General features: G+C 36.8%; 1 protein-coding gene across 20 annotated transcripts in view; it reads left to right on the forward strand.

Moving 5' to 3' along the window:
* Positions 1-10,008, forward strand: part of LOC109463379 (epidermal growth factor receptor kinase substrate 8-like) — a 64,948-nt gene extending 54,940 nt beyond the window's left edge. For 14 of the 20 annotated variants that reach the window (XM_019760164.1, XM_019760165.1, XM_019760167.1 and 11 more), the window contains 7 exons: positions 68-218; positions 673-795; positions 2,138-2,290; positions 3,100-3,229; positions 3,421-3,493; positions 3,950-4,118; positions 6,250-6,389. In XM_019760164.1, coding sequence (XP_019615723.1) covers positions 68-218; positions 673-795; positions 2,138-2,290; positions 3,100-3,229; positions 3,421-3,493; positions 3,950-4,118; positions 6,250-6,369 — 919 coding nt within the window. In that variant the 3' untranslated portion in view covers positions 6,370-6,389. Of the gene's footprint in view, positions 1-67; positions 219-672; positions 796-2,137; positions 2,291-3,099; positions 3,230-3,420; positions 3,494-3,949; positions 4,833-6,249; positions 6,431-6,746; positions 6,786-7,394 lie in introns of those variants that run through there. The other 6 variants (XM_019760152.1, XM_019760154.1, XM_019760155.1 and 3 more) reach the window with 6 other exon arrangements.
* The last annotated feature ends 1,697 nt before the right edge of the window (positions 10,009-11,705 follow it).

Here is an 11,705-nt window from a genome sequence, read left to right on the forward strand (position 1 = left end):
ATCTATTATAGTTTATACATAATTGTTCTGTAAAAGCTAACATGTAGGTTGCCTGTGTTTGCTGCAGGGGTTACCCGGATGATGTGAAGTTCAGGGTGTTGGTCAGACACGACTTCGTGGCGCGGAATGACCGCGAGCTGACCGTGGTCGCACAGGAGATCCTGGACGTGCTGGACGACACGCGCACCTGGTGGAACGTCAGGAACATCTCCGGACAGGTGAGAACCAGACAGATCTCATGCTTTGTTTTTTAAACAATTAGATGTGATTCTTCTAATAAAAGTTCTTCATTGCAGTTTAAAACTTTCCAGTATAAGATTTTACATGATTGTATGATCTTAGCCCTAGTTACTTCACATACAGGAACTTTTAGATACATACATGTAACATTAATGTAATATAAAGTTTATGAATTATTATATACAATTGACAAAAGAAAGACAATATAGTACTTTAAAGGCAGGCAGCTTCTTAATGATTTTAGCTGTACATTGTACACACTGTACATCCAGCATTATGTTGAAATATGTTAAATGACTTCCAAACAATAGTACCATTTTTTAAGTTGGAAGAAAATTTTTCACTGTACCTATCACTGTGTCATGAAAAGAATCGAGAACTGATAATTACTGGTACATGTAAACTGTATTTTTTACCCTCCCCCCTGTGTAGTCTGGTTTTGTGCCATCTACCATCCTGGACACCCAGCTCCCCTCCCCTGCACAGGAGCGAGCACCTAACGGTTCATCCAGGCACAGCATGCCTCCTGAACCTGTGTACCATCATCACATACAGGTCAGTACAGTAGAGCACTAGTGTAGCTTACAGCCAGCTAGCCAGTGTTCTAATGAGCAAAGCTGGCAGAACCAGGCTAGGATTTTATACTATATACAGATGTGTGCTCAGATAAAGCTGAAGCTGAAATGTTTGATCCTAACATTGTTCTACATACAAATTCAGACGGATTGTCGAAAAGTTAAGTACTATATACTATTAGATGTAAGCTATAACTGAAAAGGATAGTCTTCAGTAGACAGAATTTGTCTGCAAAGTACATTGTGTGTTGTTCTGGCATTAAGGTTTGGTAATTGCTTTAATTTGCTTATGTCAAGGGAAAAATGTTTGTATTGTCATACGTGTTATCGTCATTATGATTGTCAGAACAAGAGCATCTATTATTAGGCAAACTCAGCAATGATCATTATGATAATGATTATAGAATAAGGCAGACTGATACAGGTAGTTACAGGTTAGTATCATACTTTTTAGAAATACAGTAATAGGAATTGACTTTCTAGAAAAAAGTACATTGTACTCATGGACTTTTGGTAGTACACACTCAAATTCTACCATACCATACTAAAATTAATGAATGACAACAATATAACAAATACACTGAAGGTACATGTACATTCACTTAGACACACATATCAGAAACATCCCTATGTGGTGTGGTGTTAGCTTCATTCATTTGGTGTTTATGGTTGGGGTTTTGATAATTTGCACGTTCGTGGGTTATTTCTATTTCAGTGCTGGTTTTCCTACATGTATACAGTGTCATACAAGTGTGGTGAAATGCATGATTGTGGTCAACAAGGTTTATTAGACTTTGTTGCTCATTTTCTTTAAGGTGTAAGGTTTGAGACAGTGGGCCATTGGTTATTAGTTCATGGGTCTCTTTTTACCATCTCTTTGGACTGAAAAATATAACTGTTGCCATTCAAAGTTTGGGGACAATCATAATGTTTAAAAAACATTGTTTTCCCCTTTCAAATTGCGTTATTTGACATTTTAGTCAATTTTGTCTCTTTTTTTTTGTAAAAAAAATTACACCTTCCAATGCTTAAAAATTATGCTTAAGAAACAACTGTCTATTTACTAAATTTTCAATTGAATAACATTTTTTTATTAAAGCATTGTATGATAGACCAAATTTCAGAGTTACCTTTTCCCAGCCTTTTGGCACCAAATTTGCTTTGGTTTTGGTGGGTTTTTTTTAACAGTTCAAAGAGAAAGACACATGGACGTTATTAATGAAGTCCTAACCTCAACCTTACACGTCGGCTTCATTACTTTCATTAATTGGTTTTTGTGTTTTTCCTTTTCTTTCCTGCACATTTCACACCTCTGACACCAGAAGCGGTCGTCCGACACGCCTATCTATGCCTCACACATCCCCCCCTCGCAGGCCGCCGCACCCCCTCCCCCGGCCCCCGTACCCCCTCCACCCCCTCCCTCCCAGCCCACCGCCCAGCCTTTCAGAAATTCCAAGAAAAAGGAGTCTCCCAGGGTGAGTATTAACATGGTGGAAGTTCTACCTAACACGAGCTATACATGGGGTACTTAAAATGAGGAAATGCACTGCGTGAGGTTCCTTAAATCTTCGTGCCAAATAAGTGTCGCAGGAGGAAAGACACAAATGTGCAAACTGATGTGTCATGAGGAACCTCACGCTGTGCATTTCCTTGTTTTACGTACCCCATATATACCTACTAATAGCACTGGTACACCTGCACTACATACATCAGTTATGTACTGGTATACTATCTCTAGATTGAAGTTTGTTCACTGTGAGAAAAAGTTTCATAGAAGGCTTTAGGAAGTATGATAGCCTACATGTAGAAGTTTACATTGTATGTGACTGTGTTATATAATACATTTGCTTATACATGTATTTGTAGTATACAATGTAGATAGTTTTTAGTAACTCACATAGCTCCAAAGATGATTTTTACTTTTAAGGAATCAGAAAGATTTGATGCCATTTGATATTTACTGTTTACTATTAGTATTTTATGATTATTTTATCATGTTCTATCGAATCTACATGTATGTCCTTGCAATTTGCCTTTATGCATGTACATGTATTTGCAATAAATTTTCTATTATAATAGTAGATGTTCAATTTGATTGTATTGCATGTAAGCTATGAGTGTAAAAGGCATACAGAAAAGATTTTGTTTTTCTTATAGTTCTGGTTTTAAAAAGTTACTTCTTTCATGTTCAACTTGGTAGACTATATGTTTTCCCTGTCATTCTATGTCAGAATCTGACAACAGTTACTCATGCCCACCCCCTGTGTGTGTACCCCCCTCCCAGAGCCCCCCTCCCGAGGAGACCCGAGCGCGGAAGCCATCCCCGGAGGAGCGACAGGCAGACGATCTTCAGGAGGAGCTGAAGACGCGTATGACGATGGGGAAGCATCGCAAGTTTGCACCAAGGCCCAGGGGTGGGGAATCTTACCTGACATAACATTCTGTCAAGTAGAAATGTAGATGGCTATTATACATGAAGTGCGATGCTACTTACAATGAAACAGTTGCATGGTTGTTTTGGTGCAGTCGGTTTTGAACAGACCACATTTTGTAGAACCGCTACAGTTGTAAATGCTGACTACTGTGTTAATTTGTCTCTCAACAGCTCCCTCTATCAGCATTGACTATGACTCCACCCCAGAGGAGGTCACCAAGTGGCTGCAGAGCAGGGGGTTCAGGTAAGAAAGGGTTGTAGGGATAGCATTGATAATACATGTATGAGAGAGTACAACAGAGGAAGAATGCACAGGAACTTACTATCTGTCTGATATTGACATTTACTGCCATTTCTCAGCACATTTCTGTCATCATTTCATACTTTGCATTTGAAAAAACCTAAAACAAGCTACATTTACATGTTTTTGAGGTGTCCCTTTATTTTTGGGGTACCACCAATAAATAGCTAGAACCAGCCTACTATACGAAACAAGCAACAATTTTCCATCGCATTTTAATTTTTGCCTCACAGTTATCAATATGCAATGGGATTCATATAATTAATTCAACTTACTACATTTATTACATTAAAGAATGACCAGAAAATTGTTGATTTTGGAAATCCAGTTTTGCCACATTGGATGCGTTTACAGCCCCCTGGCAGTTTCCTAAGGAAATGCATGTGTTTTGTTTGGCAGTAAACTGACAGTGGAGAGCCTGGGTGTCCTGACCGGTGCACAACTCTTCAGCCTGACTAAAGACGAGCTGAAAACCGTTTGTTACGAGGAGGGCCAGAAAGTGTACAGCCAAATCACAGTCCAGAAGAGCCTACTGGACCAGCAGGGGGGCAACCAGAGTGAGCTACAGGTATCAGACTGGGATTTTGGACCATGACACCCCCGTAGAAGCAGTGGTAGACCCCACCACTAGTGCTGTAACTACATGGCTTAATCAATGGAACTGCAAAGTGAAATTTAATCTACAACCCCCTTTTTTTAATAATGGTACATGCTAATGCACAACAATGCTGAATCAAATATTGTAACTGCTTATAATGGGTGAATTATTGGCTGCAAATATATTGTAAAATGTAAAAGAGAAAAAAGATTTATGAGATATAATCTGCATATCATGCTTTGAGGCAAATATTTTGAAGTTTGATTCCGGTGTGGAAGCTTGGATCTAACAATGTTAATCCTTGTGTGCTGCTTAATTTGCAAGCTTCTAACACGTAATGATTTATATCTTTGGCGTGTACACTTTATTTTTCTCCTTTTGGAGCGTTATGTTGGTAAGTCAGTGAATATTTCTGCATTATATCCGGGTGTGTACGACACTGTAAGAATCGAGGACAGAAATTTACAGGCAAAAGTTATGATATTATTATGATAGTCTCAAGTGCTATGTTCGTTCCATATAAAGTTCTTTTGTAGTGTAAAAATATTGACGACATTCCAAAATTGTTGGATGTTAGTTATAAAATGTGTTAGTTAATCTTGTATCATTTTAGTGGTGAATGTATATAGATATACTGCTAAATGCCTTTATTTTGGTGGGGCTTTATTTTAGCAAGTTTGGAATGGAAAAATGGAAAAAAAAGCATTTACTGATTAACAGAAAGCATTTGAAAGTCATGTACATGTATCCTTGTTTGAATCGGCTTTGAAAGATCTTGGACAGGAACAAACTGCCAAATTTGATGAAATAAACCCCTTGCCAAATTAAAGAACTTCACAGTTATTTGTAGTTTGTAGGTATAGGTTAGAAATAGCAACCCACTAAATGTATGCACCTAGTTTAGAGAAAGAAAAGACAAAACTGTGAAAGGTTCTTGCTTTTCAACTGAGTCACTTGCATCATGTATTTTTTAAAGGCAAAATTCAGTTCAAAGCCAAATGCCTACTTTTTTGTGTTATGCTGCATCCAAAATTAAGTATGATTTTATCATAGCAAATTTCCACCCAGAACCTTAAGCCTGTATGGTGGACATTGGTTTGGCAAGAATCTTTGCTGAGTTGGGTTAGCAAAGTTGATATTAATGAAGGAAACCTTTGTTAACCACCATTAACCAATGCTTTGACCAACAGCGACACACAAGACTTCTGAGATGAAATAAACTCTATTTTCACAACTATTTGCTTCTGTTTTCATCTTGCTTTCAATTGCCTTTCCTGTGTCTTTCTGTCTGATTTCAAAATTTTTTCTCCTGCCTTTTTGCACATTTTTGCACTTTCACCCTGCTGAGATAGTCTTTTGAGCGACAAGATTTTGTGTCAGCAGCAAAGAGAAGATTAACCTATTGATGGTATCTCAGCATCATTACCAAACAAAAGAACATAAATAGTATTTTATGCATTGTTCATTATTAGTATACAATGTAGTAACAAGGTTAACAATAATGAAGATTTCATCTACCTCCTTGTTATAAATTAAGTATTTGTAGCCTGCTTCAGTTTGATGCATATTCACAATTATTATTATTATGTAAAACTAATTTTCCAGAACTTAAGCAATACAGCCGGAAAGAACAAATTTCATATTAAACTAAACTTAACAAAAAATCATTATTTCAGATACTTGTCTGATCTTTTCCAACAAGTATCTACAATTCACACAATTTTTTCCTTGGGTGAAAATTCGACGGTTACAAAAAGCTTGGTTTGGAAAGTAACCTATCCTTCAGAAATACCTCAACTGTCTTGGTGGATTTCTTGCAAAATAATTAATACAGTTATTGATATTAGTTTAATCATTTCATTACACTTTACCCTGTTCTCCATATATCTAGCTCTTAAAACCACGTGTTCATTCTATCATTCTGTTTCAAGCCGAAAACTTTCTTACTTTAACCTTTATAACATACAACAACTCACTACTTTCCATCTAACTTTACTACAACAACCTGTCCACTGTCAATGGTGGTTAGCACTGGTTAACAACGAGTTAGCATTAACCAATATTAACCTCATTAACCCACGAGGAAAATGTGACATTTCAGGACTTTCTGAAGCATCGGCGGGAGACGGTGGATATGTCCAGCGACCCCGCCTACCAACAGATGCTGTCCGACCCACCTCCCGATTTTGAGCCCTCCCTCCCCACTAAGACTTACAACTAGTGCTGTGTACCTAAACCCACTTTTAGGTTCAGGTCCGGATTCAAGTCCAGAGGTTTAGGTTCAGTTCTGGACTCGTAAATCCGGACCTGAACCCATGGCATATACAAAATTGCATGTTGGCAACCTTGCAATGGCAAAACTGTAGCCACATAACATGGAAGCCAACACTTGACGATGCCTGATGGCAATGTTTTCGTCATTTTGCAGCACAGATTTTGCAATTTAATGGAATATTTTGGGTGGTTTGGATCGAATAGGGATATCTGACATGTTTTTTTTAATAAGTCTGGAACTGGTTCTTGCCTATTAAGTTTTTTTTACTTTTTACCTAAACATTTTTACAAGTCAACTGGTCCAGTAAAATGGTACACAGCACTACTTACAACTAATCTCCAAGCAGATGTCAGGAGGGACTGTGTAATGTTTTCTAGCTGCCCCATTTTCCTGATAGCCTAGAATCCATCCTTGTTCAGCTTGTATTTACTGCAAGTGAAGGCAAGCTCAAGAAGACTGGATTTTAGGCTATTTTTCAACAAAATGTCCCAGAAAAATGTTTGAGATTGTTACACTCAACATTCCCTCCTAACAACATTACACATCTGCCTAGAGATTAACTTACAATGCCACTTCCCAACAAGAATGCAGCTTTGCTTGGTTAATATAATAGTACTTAAACCAATTTAAAGGATATCCAATAGGTCTATTGAGAAGGCTGTTAGATATATTTTTAGATGGAGTAAGATTCAAGGGCATACTACTTTTAACTTTCTTGGGTTAGATTCTAACCAGGATCCTAACTACATTAAATCCCTGTTTAATCTACTCATTCCATCAAACTAACCATCCACATGGACCTGTACAAGTCATGGTATTCTGTAACTTACCATTGTTACTGTTACTAACTCCCTAACCTCTTTCTTTCAGCTAACTTTCCTTCGCTAGCAAAAGGCCCAGATGCATGATGCGGCCAGGTAGCTATAGATAGATCTTACTCCTATGTCACCTTCTTAATGTTCTTCCACCAGGAAATGTTAAAAAGACGCAAGAATATAGCGGAAAGGGCTTCTGAGGACCAGCTATACGAAGACTACCGTCTCGCTAACCCACCACCCGATTTCAGTCCCCACGCCCCGCCAAACTGAGCAAAGCACTCTGGGATAGCACAGTTGCATGATGGAAGGACACAGCTAACAAGTGCATGCTGGGAAGTTCGGGTGTTCCACCTTCTCTGCATGAGGAGTGAAGGATTCTGGGAAGCGTAGCTTTGCATGATGGGTAGTAGGGCATGCTGGTAGTGCCTTTCTGAAGCACATAGACCTATCTCTCTTCTCTCTTCCACTGGTGATTACTAAATAAGCTAATACATTGTACTTCGCAATTGTACATAATCACATTGAAAAGGAATATATATATATATGTATACATTCTGGTCTTATCAATTGCTGTAATTTGGGCCATTCTAACAAATTTGATGGTTACTTACAAAATGTAGGCACTTGTTTGGTTTGCTCATGCTTTTCTTAGTTTTTGATATTTAAAAAAAAACAATGACAGAAAATATTGCTGTATATGATATCACAGAACCTATGCAAAGTATGGTAGAAGACCAAAATCATGACTAGATGTCCGTCAAATTATCTTGAATGGCCCATGGAAGACCTTTTGTATTTTGGTCATTTTTTTTCTCCAGTTATTAGGACAGCAAGGAGCATCAGGGATTGACTAAGTTGGAAGAATGACGGAGAGACTAGTGTCACAAAGCAATGGGGAAAATTTTACTGGAAAGAATCAGCAAATACATTTACTAGCCAGGTTTACAATGTAGCTACTGTAACAGTTAACTCTAGAGCCAGAACAAAATGAAATGTACATATTAGCAATGCTCACAAATATCTTTAACTGTTTTTGAGCAGATGATAACAAAATTTTCAATGCTGTCCTCTCATTATTATGAAGACTTGTTAAAATTGTGTGCTCTATATCTATTCCAGTGAAGGGTGATACCATTTGTATATGAGGGTAGTTTTTTGTCAGTTTTTACAGGATATATTTACATGGTAATAGATTCAATCGAAAGCTTTCTTTGACCAATCAGGAATGATCGCATATCAGTGACATTGTACTTACTAGTACTATACTTCTCAGTGCATATCTTAATAGATATGCAGTTCAATAAATGGTTATACTAACAAAAGAGTTGATTTGTTGATGTAATTTATACATTATTCAGAGTGAAATTGCTGCAAAACAGCCAATGAGAATGGTTCAAGCAGCAAAGTCATTAAATACAAAAGTATTCAACTTAACAAGATCATACAACTGTGTTTTGGGTTTTTTAACTTTGAAAACTAGCCATGGAACCATTGGTTGGTGCATATTTCTCAAAGCCAGTTACTGCTATAAAGTTTTCATATATTCATTGTATAATGATGTCGATTTTGTTAGAACATACTTACTGTATCAATAGGTGTAAACCATCCTGGCCACCCCTGCAATAAAGTGCAAGCATCCATTTATTTTTGGCATGTACTTAAAAGTTGGGACGACCCATTCTTTTATAGGTTGGGACAGCATCCTTTAATGTTGTCTTATTACCGAGACTTTCCTTAAAAATTGAAAACAGGGATGGCTTCGGTTGTTTAAACTTATTGAAACAGATAATGTTATATTTGTATAGGCTTGATATTACACAGTAATTTTTTTATTACTTATCAATTTTCTATAATCGATATCTTTAATTTACACAGTATGATATTGCAATTATGGTGATGGGTCGACAAGATTTATACTAATGGCAAATCATGCTATAAGAAAATATATATGTATATTATATAGTTATTATATATTTCAATTATGATTGTACATAATGGTCGCATTATGTAACATGAAATATGTGATGCAGAGCTTGGATCTTTGAATGCTTCACACAGATGTCAGATGCCTTTTTGTGACTTGGAAAATGCAGAAGGGAAAATTTGCCTTTTCTTGTGGGTCTCTATCTGCATTATAATATCAAGTACTGCTACTCTAGATCTATAAACAAAATGAATTATATCAGAAGCATTGGCAACTTCGTGGGTTTGTATTTGCCATTTTGGAGTAATGTTTTTGGTCGGTCTTTTGGCTGACATACAATTTGGCAAAATTGGAAAATAAAGTACAATACACTCACATATACCATACCCTTAGGAAATGCTTCTGGTAGAGTCAATTTTTACAATTTAAAAAGAATCGAACAGGAGAAAAACCTATGTACAGAAAGCACTTTTGTGAAAAAAAAGCACAATTCGGTACTTCAATACAGCATTGGTATTGATATAGAAGGGTGATCTAAATCAGATGATCAAATGTTTCAGCAGGTTGTACAGTATTATCAACGATTGTAGACTACAAGAATGTACAAAAATGAAGTCTGATCAAATTAAAAGCTGGCTTCAAAGTTGTAGTTGTAGGTTTCAGCTTGCAACCTGCTAGGAGAGAAATTTTTACCCTCCAAGAAGTTTAGTCCGAAAACATGATCGATTTCGATGATTGATTTAAACTTCGAAGTTCATAATATTGATACAGTGTTTTTCATTAATTTTGTACATTTCTGACAAATTATTATTAAAGACTCGGGACGAAAACTCTTTGCGAGATCTGAAATGTTTTTTCATGATTTGTTGGTTAAAAAAATATCCAGCCATTCTCAAACTTTTTCTGTATGATGGTGTAAACTTTATCCAAGTTCTGTTACAAATCCAAGTTTTATTTGTTTAGGTATTATAATATACATTTATTGTGTTTGCTTGATAACCGAATACCTGTAATACTGTAGATTATGCAGACTAGTTCTCAATATTTGAAATAAACTATTCTTCTGAACATGGTTGTTCAACATTTTTTTTTCTTGTGTGCTACCCAAACTTGTGGAGTTTATTTTTGGTACAGTAACAAAAGATAACTAGAGATACATCTCTTTGCAAGCTGCTAGATACTTTAAGACAGATGTCAGTGCACTGGAAGTAAAGAGCGGCCTAAATTGGAACCAAAGCTCCTACCTGGCCGAAGGAATCTACTCTAGTCCTTAAAAAACACAATACAACATATGTTGTAGTTTGACTGGCTTTAATGTCCAAGCAATAAAGGCAGGAAAGTACAGATTGGTCTCTTATGTCCACATCCATTTAGGAAGTTTGAAGCTTCACTGTAACGCTTCATGGAAGCCACTAGGTTTTCACTTATGACATAAGAATAAGTTTTAAAAGCAGACATACATGTTCACAAACGTACTGCATATTGACATGGAATTCTGATTTGCCAATTGCACGCAGTTGAAACCAGAAGTGAATGTAGACCATGTCAACAAATGTTAGGAGTTATACAGGTTTGTAAGGAGTATCACATTCAGTTCATAACATATAGAAATGTTTTCTCCTTTGTTGATGACATGATGTTTCAGTTAATGCAAATTTGAAACTATTTTCCCTCTGATAGCACCAGTGATTGAAAGCTCAGTTTGAAATAAATGTATCTGAGCGTATCGTTAAACACCGGTGGCAAACTCTGTATATAACTTCAATAATAAATAAAATAATAATAATAAACATGTTGTCTTCCACAAATAAAAATGAATGTCGTTCAAACGTTATACCGCCAGCAGTAATATCAAGCCTCAGGAGAAAATATTTCCAGCGAATGTAATTTTAGATTTATGACCAATTATAAGTGTGATGGCACTCTTCATGTCTTGGTACCATCAGGGCTCAAAAGACATTTGTCGTTTTGTTGTTTTTTTTTTTTTGTTTTTTTTTAATTCCAACATGTAATCACCAGACGTGGTGACGGCACACTCAAGTTTTTTTTCCAACTTATATTAATGCCGCCACCAACACAGGGGACAAATACAGTCGTTTTGTTTGGAAAGTCTGCTGATGAACAGTGGACTCAAGTCAAAATGTTGGCAAAAAATTATCCTTCCAAAGTCTGGGTGTCAAAGTGAAAAGTTCATGACTAATCAGGGTTATGTACACTGCCAAATGTAAGTGAACACAACCTCGTACTGCAGAATCTGATGTTTTACTGTCAAGCCATCTCATATCATTCTGTGATGACTTATCGTGAGAGTCCAATGTCCATACTTTTTCCAAACCTTGACTAGTGAACAGTTCTGCTCACTTTGCAAATCAAAAGCTCTATTACGAGACACGTTGTGTCTCTAATAAAACAAATCTCCAACCAGATCCAAGGCGGTACCCATTAGCCTGAGGATATACCATTAGCCATCGAAGGTATCACGGAGGTTAATCTCCAAGCAGATCTTTTGGTGGCTACAAAAACAGTATCAAATTGGCCAG

The sequence above is a fragment of the Branchiostoma belcheri genome, unplaced genomic scaffold, assembly GCF_001625305.1.
Source record: "Branchiostoma belcheri isolate BF01 breed outbred unplaced genomic scaffold, Haploidv18h27 scaffold125, whole genome shotgun sequence".
NCBI lineage: Eukaryota > Metazoa > Chordata > Leptocardii > Amphioxiformes > Branchiostomatidae > Branchiostoma > Branchiostoma belcheri.